This window comes from Ammospiza caudacuta, chromosome 27 (assembly GCF_027887145.1).
Source record: "Ammospiza caudacuta isolate bAmmCau1 chromosome 27, bAmmCau1.pri, whole genome shotgun sequence".
NCBI lineage: Eukaryota > Metazoa > Chordata > Aves > Passeriformes > Passerellidae > Ammospiza > Ammospiza caudacuta.
Window position 1 is genome coordinate 3,608,526 of NC_080619.1, and position 12,588 is coordinate 3,621,113.

General features: G+C 54.8%; 2 protein-coding genes and 2 pseudogenes across 2 annotated transcripts; all 4 read left to right on the top strand.

The window, feature by feature from the left end:
* The first annotated feature begins 2,362 nt into the window (after positions 1 to 2,362).
* On the top strand, positions 2,363 to 2,692 carry LOC131568529 (feather keratin Cos2-2-like). Its single transcript, XM_058820626.1, has one exon. The coding sequence runs from the start codon at positions 2,363 to 2,365 to the stop codon at positions 2,690 to 2,692; it is 330 nt and encodes a 109-aa protein (XP_058676609.1).
* Positions 2,693 to 4,267: 1,575 nt separating this feature from the next.
* Positions 4,268 to 5,030, top strand: LOC131568528 (feather keratin Cos2-2-like; annotated as a pseudogene).
* A 2,428-nt stretch (positions 5,031 to 7,458) lies between these two features.
* Positions 7,459 to 7,788, top strand: LOC131568663 (feather keratin Cos2-2-like). The gene has a single exon (XM_058820767.1). It carries the CDS (start codon positions 7,459 to 7,461, stop codon positions 7,786 to 7,788), a length of 330 nt encoding a protein of 109 aa, XP_058676750.1.
* Positions 7,789 to 9,364: 1,576 nt separating this feature from the next.
* LOC131568597 (feather keratin Cos2-2-like) lies at positions 9,365 to 10,133 on the top strand (annotated as a pseudogene).
* Positions 10,134 to 12,588: the final 2,455 nt, after the last annotated feature.

The following is a 12,588-nucleotide window of genomic DNA, read 5'->3' on the forward strand; positions in this document are numbered from 1 at the left end:
TGAAGATGGATCTTTGGAACAATGGATTTGTGCCCTTGATTTACTGCACTTTTCTTCCACCCTCTTCCCTTCCCTGCCTTTCCTGTCAGCACCTCCCTTTGCCAGCCTAGTGTGGCCGCTTTGACCTCCTTCTGTCCCTCTGCTGGCCCGGCAAATGGACATCCCCACTGGGCCCCACTGGCTGCTCCTTTTGTCCTCTTTCAGCTACCTTCTTCTCTACCTTAGACTCAATAAAGTTGTTTTGCATCCAAACCTGGTCCTCTGCTTTCTCATTCCTTGTGTGGGAACTCTTCCACTCAACTCAGGGCAAAAGCTGGAGGAAGCTGAGGGTGGACACTCCGCGGTGGCCTTTACTATGGGCCTTTTCTATTGTAGCTCTAAAACACATCCCTGGCTTCACCAAAATACTGATCATCAGAAGAAGATGATGTCAAATGGTCACAGGAGTGGGAGTGGGAAACAGCAGTGCCTGGGGATATTCTACAACCTCCTCTCTTTAAACTCCTCCCTCTCCTTGGCTTTCTGCTCAGCCCTAAACCAGACAAGCAGAGATGAGGGGTTTCACAGGATCAATTTAACATGAGGACAGAACCAAAAACATTCTGGCACCATGTTGGAGGATGCCACTGTTTCCTCTTCTGGATTTGGGAGAGGAGAAACTCTCCCATTTCCTGGCCACCAAATCCCAGACATGGTCAAATGTTTTTCTCCAGCTGACTCCTTCTCTTTGACAGAAACATTTTCCCACAGCTCCTGGACTATAGGGCAAAGGCCACTGTGGTCAGTGGACTCTCCAATCCCCACAGAGAAAACAGTACTCTGCCACATCAAAACTTCTCCATGGGGCAGGAGCAAGGAACCTGGGAAACAGGTGAAGGCCCCAAGGGTGCCTGGAGGTGGCATCCTAGGGATGGCCTGGGTTTGGGATTGTCCCTGAGAGATGTGAGTGCCGTGGCCCTGTCCAGGCTCCTGCAGAGAAGGAACTGGGGGCTGAGTGTGTGTCAGTGGCTGGCCCTGCTGGGCAGGGAAGGCCCTCCAGGCCGTGCAATGGCTGGGCTGAGAGCTCAGCTCAGGCCCAGCTGTGCACACAGAGCCAGGGCACTGACACACTGCCAGCCTGGCCAGGGGTGCTCAGAGTTGAGCCCAGAGCACAGAGCCCAGCACACGGGCACAGGCACACGGGCAGGGGGATTGCACACAAGGGCCCTGCCCTGTGCACAACCATCCCTGTGCAGGCCAGAGGCTCTCAGGGGCTGTTCCCAGCAGGGCACAAGCACAGGCATGTGCAGACACTGGCACACACTGGGCCACAGCCGCACTGCCACGCACATGATTGTGGGGGAGCACATGGGGCAGATGCCTGAGGAAGGGATGGCACTGAGGAGATGCTGGGGAGCTCCCAGCCAGAGCAGATTCTGGCAACACCAAGCAGGACACAAGCTCAGGTAGCCCTGCTACAGGAGTCTCATGCACTGTGAAGGCTGAGGAGGAAGGCAAAGAGGTTTTACCTCAAAGGCAAGGCATGAAGGAGAGCCGTTGGGTGATGAGCCAAAGACTGGAGGGCTATGAGCAGATGAGGCACTTCCAGTCAGCAAGATCAGAAAATAACTCCAAGAATGCCTCAGGCAGCCATCACCTGCCTCCTTGTGATCCCTTCTGCACATAGTTTATGTTTTATGACCACACTGACACATCCTTGCCCCCAGGAATCATGGAAACCCAAATACAAGCACTCAAAAGAATTGTCCGTGAGGGATTGGGAATGAGGTAAGCCAGGAAATATAAAGTCATGGTAGAGGGAAAATCCAACTCATGCCATACCATTCCCAGAGATCTTTCCATTCGTTTGGGATTATCGTCACCTCCGCAGCACAAACTGTGGGCCCTGAGGCACTGTGGGGCCAGGATAAAAGGCAGCCACACTGGGGGCTCTCTCATCCACTTCTGTCACCTCCTGCTCCTTGGGAACCAGGTGAGTTGCAAGCCCCTTTCTCCTCCACCCTCTCCAAGACAGCATTGAGCTTTCTGGCCCTTGTTGCTGCTCCTTGTTCTTCCGGGGCTGTTGTGCACTGGTGCTGGTGTGGGCAGAGGGGACAGCGTGTGTTCTGGCCAGAGGCTGAGGCTGGGCTGAGGGGCTGATTTTCCTGCAGGTTAGGCAGGAGCAGAGCTGGGCCTGGCTGAGCTGGGAAGGAGGGTGCTGGGCTGAGGCAAAGGATGCCCAGGTTGGGGCTGGCCAGGCTGGAGCTGTGCAGGCAGCAGGGGCCTTGTGCTGCTGGGGCTGCCTTGCGGGCTGTGTCTGAGGTGTGCGTGTGCTCTGCTTCCTCCCTGCCCTCTGTGCCAGGTGCAGCGCCAGGCTCCAGACATGTCCTGCTCTGAGAAGTGCCAGCAGTGCCGGCCCTGCGAGCCTTGCTGCCAGCCCTGTGGCCCCTGCCCGCTGGCCAGCAGCTGCACTGAGTGCTGTGTCAGGCAGTGCCAGAGCTCCCACGTTGTCATTCAGCCGCCTGCTGTGCTGGTGACCCTGCCTGGGCCCATCCTCAGCTCCTTCCCCCAGAACACCGCCGTGGGATCCTCCACCTCTGCTGCTGTTGGCAGTATCCTCAGCTGCGAGGGAGTGCCCATCAGCTCTGGGGGCTTTGACATCTCCTGCATCACCAACTGCTGTGGTGGCAGCACATGCTGTCGTCCCTGCTAAAGATGCTGCCACCAATGTCCTCTGGCAAGAACCTCAAAGACCTCGGACTGTGATGATCGAATGAAGACAGAATTTAACACAATGTATTATGAGCTTTGGACTATTGTTTCCTTATTGTCCTCCTTTCACTTTTCCCTTCCTTTCCTGTCACCCCCACTCAATGCCAGGTTAGTGGCACCTACTGGCTTCCTTCCCTTGGCAACGCAGTAGGTCAGACATGCTACTGCATCTTTCTTGCTGTTCTCGAGCGCCCTCTCTGATCCTCCATATTTTCTAATTTTGACTCAATAAAGTTTCTATTGCTTTCAGACCTTGGTCTCTGATTTCTCCTTCTTTCCGTGACAACTCTTCAACTTTGCTCAATTGCAAAAGTGTAGAGGAAGAACAGCGTTGCAATCCCTGCCTTGTAATTTTATTTTTCCATTTCCCTTGGAGCTGACAAAGATGTCCCTCTCTGTGAGGACACTGAGGCAATGTTTTTAACATGCCCAAAATGGTTTGCATGCCTCAGCCCTGGAAGTGTGCAGGACCAAATTGGAAAAAGCTTGGAGAAAGCTCGTTAAGTGGGTTTCATCAGTGACCCTCTGTTGAGGGAAGGAGGATGAGTAAGAAATGGTCATGAAGTTGCCTTCCAGCCCAAACCATTTTGAATGAAATCTGCTTGCACAGAGGCATCAGCAGTGGGACAAATGTGGTCAGTGCTGGGCAGTGCTGAATCCCCTTTGCACACAGCTGGAGCTGACTCAGTCACAGCTGGCTGGAGGCACTGGACTCTTCTCACAGAGCCCATTTCTGCAGCCTTGGTCACAAAGTGTGCCATCATGAGCAACCATGACACAGGTGGAAGCCCTGCTTCCTGGGAAATTGCCAGCCATCACTTCCTGAGGGAAGGAGGCCATAAATTCATTTTCTTTCCCAGTGTACTCGTGCATGCATAATCTTTCACTTTACCTTTGGCAAACTTCCAACACTCAAGCTTCAAATTGTTATCAGTTTGGTTTTATCTTGTCATTCTGCCTGAGAAAGGGGATTGACAGAGCAGCTTGCTGGGCACCATCCATCCAGCCAAGGGCCACCGAGCACAGCTCGCAGCCCAGCCCAGGGCAAGAGCAGGAACGAGCTGCAGAAGCAGGCATGGAGTGCTGACGAAAGGGAGATGTAATAGAGGGGAAGCAAGACCACAAAGAACACCTTCTGTCCCCTATCCATTCCCAAAATGGGCCAGGAAAACAGGCTGCATGTGAAAACTCATGGGATGTCACAAAGGGAAGCGGTAGAGATGGGCAGGGATAGAGGAAGAATGAGAGTGATGCCCTGAGTGCTTGGCCACAAAGAAACCCACAGGAATGACACAGGTTTGGGTCATGTGCCTGCATGGAATGCCACCAGACCATGATCCAACCATTCTGCCTACTCTGACGTGTCCATATCCCAGAAATTCTTGGATCACTCATTTCTGGCCCTAGAAAGAGTCTTCAGAGAGGAAAACACAGGGCAGAAGCCAGGAAATAGAGGCTGCAGTGCAGGAAACCAGGACAGAACCCCTGCCATTAACTGGGATGGTGCACATTTGACATGAGCTGGTCAGAAAATTATGGCTTCCACGAAGGTGCCTGTGGGCCTGAGGCAGGGCAGGACTGCTATAAAAGGCAGCCCAAGTCTCTGCTCTCTCATCCACTTCTCTCACCTCCTCCTCAGGAATCAGGTGAGTGGGAAGCCTCTTCTGGTGATGCTCCTGCTGCTTCAAGACCAGTCCTTGCCTGGCTGGAGGTCTCAGCTGAGAGGGGCTGTCGTAGTGCAGGGCTGGGAGCTGCTTGTGCTGGGAGAGGGCAGGGGAGAGAAGGTCTTGTGCAGACAGAGAGAGGCTGGGACTTGGCTCAGGTGGCTCCTGGTCTTTGAGCTGGGCACTGCAGTGGGGGACAGGAGGTGCCTTGGTTGCAGTGTGTTTGGGTGCCGTGCTGCTTCTCATATGTCCTCACGTTGTGCTTCTCCCTGCCCTCTGTGCCAGGTGCACCTGTGAGCCCGAGCCATGTCCTGCTGCAGGCCCTGTGAGCCTTGCTGCCAGCCCTGTGGCCCCTGCCCACTGGCCAGCAGCTGCAATGAGTGCTGTGTCAGGCAGTGCCAGAGCTCCCACGTTGTCATTGAGCCGCCTGCTGTGCTGGTGACCCTGCCTGGGCCCATCCTCAGCTCCTTCCCCCAGAACACCGCCGTGGGATCCTCCACCTCTGCTGCTGTTGGCAGCATCCTCAGCTGTGGCGGAGTGCCCATCAGCTCTGGGGGCTTTGACATCTCCTGCATCACCAACTGCTATGGCAACAGTTGTTGTCGTCCCTGCTAAAGCTGCTGGCAACATCTCTGGGCCAGAACCTCCATAACGTCAGAACGTGGAGCTGCACTGAAGATGGATCTTTGGAACAATGGATTTGTGCCCTTGATTTACTGCTCTTTTCTTCCACCCTCTTCCCTTCCCTGCCTTTCCTGTCAGCACCTCCCTTTGCCAGCCTAGTGGGGCCGCTTTGACCTCCTTCTGTCCCTCTGCTGGCCCGGCAAATGGACATCCCCACTGGGCCCCACTGGCTGCTCCTTTTGTCCTCTTTCAGCTACCTTCTTCTCTACCTTAGACTCAATAAAGTTGTTTTGCATCCAAACCTGGTCCTCTGCTTTCTCATTCCTTGTGTGGGAACTCTTCCACTCAACTCAGGGCAAAAGCTGGAGGAAGCTGAGGGTGGACACTCCGCGGTGGCCTTTGCTATGGGCCTTTTCTATTGTAGCTCTAAAACACATCCCTGGCTTCACCAAAATACTGATCATCAGAAGAAGATGATGTCAAATGGTCACAGGAGTGGGAGTGGGAAACAGCAGTGCCTGGGGATATTCTACAACCTCCTCTCTTTAAACTCCTCCCTCTCCTTGGCTTTCTGCTCAGCCCTAAACCAGACAAGCAGAGATGAGGGGTTTCACAGGATCAATTTAACATGAGGACAGAACCAAAAACATTCTGGCACCATGTTGGAGGATGCCACTGTTTCCTCTTCTGGATTTGGGAGAGGAGAAACTCTCCCATTTCCTGGCCACCAAATCCCAGACATGGTCAAATGTTTTTCTCCAGCTGACTCCTTCTCTTTGACAGAAACATTTTCCCACAGCTCCTGGACTATAGGGCAAAGGCCACTGTGGTCAGTGGACTCTCCAATCCCCACAGAGAAAACAGTACTCTGCCACATCAAAACTTCTCCATGGGGCAGGAGCAAGGAACCTGGGAAACAGGTGAAGGCCCCAAGGGTGCCTGGAGGTGGCATCCTAGGGATGGCCTGGGTTTGGGATTGTCCCTGAGAGATGTGAGTGCCGTGGCCCTGTCCAGGCTCCTGCAGAGAAGGAACTGGGGGCTGAGTGTGTGTCAGTGGCTGGCCCTGCTGGGCAGGGAAGGCCCTCCAGGCCGTGCAATGGCTGGGCTGAGAGCTCAGCTCAGGCCCAGCTGTGCACACACAGCCAGGGCACTGACACACTGCCAGCCTGGCCAGGGGTGCTCAGAGTTGAGCCCAGAGCACAGAGCCCAGCACACGGGCACAGGCACACGGGCAGGGGGATTGCACACAAGGGCCCTGCCCTGTGCACAACCATCCCCGTGCAGGCCAGAGGCTCTCAGGGGCTGTTCCCAGCAGGGCACAAGCACAGGCATGTGCAGACACTGGCACACACTGGGCCACAGCCGCACTGCCACGCACATGATTGTGGGGGAGCACATGGGGCAGATGCCTGAGGAAGGGATGGCACTGAGGAGATGCTGGGGAGCTCCCAGCCAGAGCAGATTCTGGCAACACCAAGCAGGACACAAGCTCAGGTAGCCCTGCTACAGGAGTCTCATGCACTGTGAAGGCTGAGGAGGAAGGCAAAGAGGTTTTACCTCAAAGGCAAGGCATGAAGGAGAGCCGTTGGGTGATGAGCCAAAGACTGGAGGGCTGGGAGCAGATGAGGCACTTCCAGTCAGCAGGAACAGAAAATACCCAAAGAATGCCTCAGGCAACCATGACCTGCCTCCTTGTGATCTCTTCTGCACATAGTTCATGTTTTATGACCACACTGACACATCCTTGCCCCCAGGAATCATGGAAACCCACATACAAGCACTCAAAAGAATTGTCCGTGAGGGAATGAGAATGAGTTAAGCCAGGAAATACAAAGTCATGGTAGAGGGAAAATCCAACTCATGCCATACCATTCCCAGAGATCTTTCCATTCGTTTGGGATCATGCAGGAATATAGTCACATCCACAGCACAAACTGTGGGCCCTGAGGCACTGTGGGGCCAGGATAAAAGGCAACCACACTGGGGGCTCTCTCATCCACTTCTGTCACCTCCTGCTCCTTGGGAACCAGGTGAGTTGCAAGCCCCCTTCTCCTCCACCCTCTCCAAGACAGCATTGAGCTTTCTGGCCCTTGTTGCTGCTCCTTGTTCTTCCGGGGCTGTTGTGCACTGGTGCTGGTGTGGGCAGAGGGGACAGCGTGTGTTCTGGCCAGAGGCTGGGCTGGGCTGTGGGGCTGATTTTCCTTCAGGTTAGGCAGGAGCAGAGCTGGGCCTGGCTGAGCTGGGAAGGAGGGTGCTGGGCTGAGGCAAAGGATGCCCAGGTTGGGGCTGGCCAGGCTGGAGCTGTGCAGGCAGCAGGGGCCTTGTGCTGCTGGGGCTGCCTTGCGGGCTGTGTCTGAGGTGTGCGTGTGCTCTGCTTCCTCCCTGCCCTCTGTGCCAGGTGCAGCGCCAGGCTCCAGACATGTCCTGCTCTGAGAAGTGCCAGCAGTGCCGGCCCTGCGAGCCTTGCTGCCAGCCCTGTGGCCCCTGCCCGCTGGCCAGCAGCTGCACTGAGTGCTGTGTCAGGCAGTGCCAGAGCTCCCACGTTGTCATTCAGCCGCCTGCTGTGCTGGTGACCCTGCCTGGGCCCATCCTCAGCTCCTCCCCACAGAACACCGCCGTGGGATCCTCCACCTCTGCTGCTGTTGGCAGCATCCTCAGCTGTGAGGGAGTGCCCATCAGCTCTGGGGGCTTTGACATCTCCTGCATCACCAACTGCTGTGGTGGCAGCACATGCTGTCGTCCCTGCTAAAGATGCTGCTGCCAACATCCTCAGGCAAGAACCTTGGACCGTGATGATGGAATGAAGTCAGAACTGAACACATTGGATTTCGAACTTCGAACTGTTCTTTTCTTCTTCTCCTTGTCTTATTTTTCTCTTCCCTTCCTTTCCTGTTAACATCACTAGATGCCAACCTAGTGGGACCTGCTGGCCTCCTTCCCTCAGAAGCCCATGACATCAGACATCTCTGCTGCATCTTAGTTGCTGCACTTGGGTGCACTCTCTGAGCCTTCTTCTTCTCTTCTCTTGATTTAATAAAGTCCTTTTGCATTCAAACCTCGGCCTCTGATTTCTTATCCTTTCTGTGAAACTCGTCCATTTCCACACACTGGAAAAAGGGTGGAGGAAGTATAGTGTTGCAATCCCTGAAGTGCAATTTTATTTGTTCCTTCTTGTTTTGGAGGTGGCAAAGATGTCCCTCTCTGTGAGGACAGTGAGACATTGAAATAACTTGCCCAAAAAGGTTTGTAATCCCTCAAGATTGGAAATGTGCAAGACCAGGATGTACACAGCTTCGTGCAATCTGGTTTAGTGGGTGTCATCAGTGCCCCTCTGTTGAGGGAAGGAGGACAAGAAAGAAATGGTCTTGAAGTTGCCTTCCAGCCCAAACCATTTTGAATGAAATCTGCTTGCACAGAGGCATTGGCAGTGGGACAAATGTGGTCAGTGCTGGGCAGTGCTGAATCCCCTTTGCACACAGCTGGAGCTGACTCAGTCACAGCTGGCTGGAGGCACTGGACTCTTCTCACAGAGCCCATTTCTGCAGCCTTGGTCACAAAGTGTGCCATCATGAACAACCATGACACAGGTGGAAGCCCTGCTTCCTGGGAAATTGCCAGCCATCACTTCCTGAGGGAAGGAGGCCATAATTTCATTTTCTTTCCCAGTGTACTCGTGCATGCATAGTCTTTCACTTTACCTTTGGCAAACTTCCAACACTCAAGCTTCAAGTTGTTATCAGTTTGGTTTTATCTTGTCATTCTGCCTGAGAAAGGGGATTGACAGAGCAGCTTGCTGGGCACCATCCATCCAGCCAAGGGCCATCCAGCACAGCTCGCAGCCCAGCCCAGGGCAAGAGCAGGAACGAGCTGCAGAAGCAGGCATGGAGTGCTGACGAAAGGGAGATGTAATAGAGGGGAAGCAAGACCACAAAGAACACCTTCTGTCCCCTATCCATTCCCAAAATGGGCCAGGAAAACAGGCTGCATGTGAAAACTCATGGGATGTCACAAAGGGAAGCAGTAGAGATGGGCAGGGACACAGGGAGAATGAGAGTGATGCCCTGAGGAGTGCTTGGCCACAAAGAAACCCACAGGAATGACACAGGTTTGGGTCATGCGCCTGCATGGAATGCCACCAGACCATGATCCAACCATTCTGCCTACTCTGACGTGTCCATATCCCGGAAATTCTTGGATCACTCATTTCTGGCCCTAGAAAGAGTCTTCAGAGAGGAAAACACAGGGCAGAAGCCAGGAAATAGAGGCTGCAGTGCAGGAAACCAGGACAGAACCCCTGCCATTAACTGGGATGGTGCACATTTGACATGAGCTGGTCAGAAAATTATGGCTTCCCCTAAGGTGCCTGTGGGCCTGAGGCAGGGCAGGACTGCTATAAAAGGCAGCCCAAGTCTCTGCTCTCTCATCCACTTCTCTCACCTCCTCCTCAGGAATCAGGTGAGTGGGAAGCCTCTTCTCCTCCACCTGCTGCTGCTGCTGCTTCAAGACCAGTTCTTGACTGGCTGGAGGTCTCAGCTGAGAGGGGCTGTCATAGTGCAGGGCTGGGAGCTGCTTGTGCTGGGAGAGGGCAGGGGAGAGAAGGTCTTGTGCAGACAGAGAGAAGCTGGGACTTGGCTCAGGTGGCTCCTGGTCTTTGAGCTGGGCACTGCAGTGGGGGACAGGAGGTGCCTTGGTTGCACTGTGTTTGGGTGCCGTGCTGCTTCTCATATGTCCTCACTTTGTGCTTCTCCCTGCCCTCTGTGCCAGGTGCACCTGTGAGCCCAAACCATGTCCTGCTGCAGGCCCTGTGACCCTTGCTGCCAGCCCTGTGGCCCCTGCCCGCTGGCCAGCAGCTGCAATGAGTGCTGTGTCAGGCAGTGCCAGAGCTCCCACGTTGTCATTGAGCCGCCTGCTGTGCTGGTGACCCTGCCTGGGCCCATCCTCAGCTCCTCCCCACAGAACACCGCCGTGGGATCCTCCACCTCTGCTGCTGTTGGCAACATCCTCAGCTGTGGCGGAGTGCCCATCAGCTCTGGGGGCTTTGACATCTCCTGCATCACCAACTGCTATGGCAACAGTTGTTGTCGTCCCTGCTAAAGCTGCTGGCAACATCTCTGGGCCAGAACCTCCATAACCTCAGAACGTGGAGCTGCACTGAAGATGGATCTTTGGAACAATGGATTTGTGCCCTTGATTTACTGCTCTTTTCTTTCACCCTCTTCCCTTCCCTGCCTTTCCTGTCAGCACCTCCCTTTGCCAGCCTAGTGGGGCCTCTTTGACCTCCTTCTGTCCCTCTGCAGGCCCGGCAAATGGACATCCCCACTGGGCCCCACTGGCTGCTCCTTTTGTCCTCTTTCAGCTACCTTCTTCTCTACCTTAGACTCAATAAAGTTGTTTTGCATCCAAACCTGGTCCTCTGCTTTCTCATTCCTTGTGTGGGAACTCTTCCACTCAACTCAGGGCAAAAGCTGGAGGAAGCTGAGGGTGGACACTCCGCGGTGGCCTTTACTATGGGCCTTTTCTATTGTAGCTCTAAACACATCCCTGGCTTCACCAAAATACTGATCATCAGAAGAAGATGATGTCAAATGGTCACAGGAGTGGGAGTGGGAAACAGCAGTGCCTGGGGATATTCTACAACCTCCTCTCTTTAAACTCCTCCCTCTCCTTGGCTTTCTGCTCAGCCCTAAACCAGACAAGCAGGGATGAGGGGTTTCACAGGATCAATTTAACATGAGGACAGAACCAAAAACATTCTGGCACCATGTTGGAGGATGCCACTGTTTCCTCTTCTGGATTTGGGAGAGGAGAAACTCTCCCATTTCCTGGCCACCAAATCCCAGACATGGTCAAATGTTTTTCTCCAGCTGACTCCTTCTCTTTGACAGAAACATTTTCCCACAGCTCCTGGACTATAGGGCAAAGGCCACTGTGGTCAGTGGACTCTCCAGTCTCCACAGAGAAAACAGTACTCTGCCACATCAAAACTTCTCCATGGGGCAGGAACAAGGAACCTGGGAAACAGCTGAAGGCCCCAAGGGTGCCTGGAGGTGGCATCCTAGGGATGGCCTGGGTTTGGGATTGTCCCTGAGAGATGTGAGTGCCGTGGCCCTGTCCAGGCTCCTGCAGAGAAGGAACTGGGGGCTGAGTGTGTGTCAGTGGCTGGCCCTGCTGGGCAGGGAAGGCCCTCCAGGCCGTGCAATGGCTGGGCTGAGAGCTCAGCTCAGGCCCAGCTGTGCACACAGAGCCAGGGCACTGACACACTGCCAGCCTGGCCAGGGGTGCTCAGAGTTGAGCCCAGAGCACAGAGCCCAGCACACGGGCACAGGCACACGGGCAGGGGGATTGCACACAAGGGCCCTGCCCTGTGCACAACCATCCCCGTGCAGGCCAGAGGCTCTCAGGGGCTGTTCCCAGCAGGGCACAAGCACAGGCATGTGCAGACACTGGCACACACTGGGCCACAGCCGCACTGCCACGCACATGATTGTGGGGGAGCACATGGGGCAGATGCCTGAGGAAGGGATGGCACTGAGGAGATGCTGGGGAGCTCCCAGCCAGAGCAGATTCTGGCAACACCAAGCAGGACACAAGCTCAGGTAGCCCTGCTACAGGAGTCTCATGCACTGTGAAGGCTGAGGAGGAAGGCAAAGAGGTTTTACCTCAAAGGCAAGGCATGAAGGAGAGCCGTTGGGTGATGAGCCAAAGACTGGAGGGCTGGGAGCAGATGAGGCACTTCCAGTCAGCAGGAACAGAAAATACCCAAAGAATGCCTCAGGCAACCATGACCTGCCTCCTTGTGATCTCTTCTGCACATAGTTCATGTTTTATGACCACACTGACACATCCTTGCCCCCAGGAATCATGGAAACCCATATACAAGCACTCAAAAGAATTGTCCGTGAGGGAATGAGAATGAGTTAAGCCAGGAAATACAAAGTCATGGTAGAGGGAAAATCCAACTCATGCCATACCATTCCCAGAGATCTTTCCATTCGTTTGGGATTATCGTCACCTGCGCAGCACAAACTGTGGGCCCTGAGGCACTGTGGGGCCAGGATAAAAGGCAGCCACACTGGGGGCTCTCTCATCCACTTCTGTCACCTCCTGCTCCTTGGGAATCAGGTGAGTTGCAAGCCCCCTTCTCCTCCACCCTCTCCAAGAAAGCATTGAGCTTTCTGGCCCTTGTTGCTGCTCCTTGTTCTTTTGGGGCTGTTCTGCACTGGTGCTGGTGTGGGCAGAGGGGACAGCGAGTGTTCTGGCCAGAGGCTGGGCTGGGCTGTGGGGCTGATTTTCCTGCAGGTTAGGCAGGAGCAGAGCTGGGCCTGGCTGAGCTGGGAAGGAGGGTGCTGGGCTGAGGCAAAGGATGCCCAGGTTGGGGCTGGCCAGGCTGGAGCTGTGCAAGCAGCAGGGGCCTTGTGCTGCTGGGGCTGCCTTGCGGGCTGTGTCTGAGGTGTGCGTGTGCTCTGCTTCCTCCCTGCCCTCTGTGCCAGGTGCAGCGCCAGGCTCCAGACATGTCCTGCTCTGAGAAGTGCCAGCAGTGCCGGCCCTG

What these genes read in the sequence shown, in the direction of transcription:
- LOC131568663 (XM_058820767.1), top strand. Translation starts at nt 7,459, where the DNA reads ATGTCCTGCTCTGAGAAGTGCCAGCAGTGCCGGCCCTGCGAGCCTTGC.
- LOC131568529 (XM_058820626.1), top strand. Translation starts at nt 2,363, where the DNA reads ATGTCCTGCTCTGAGAAGTGCCAGCAGTGCCGGCCCTGCGAGCCTTGC.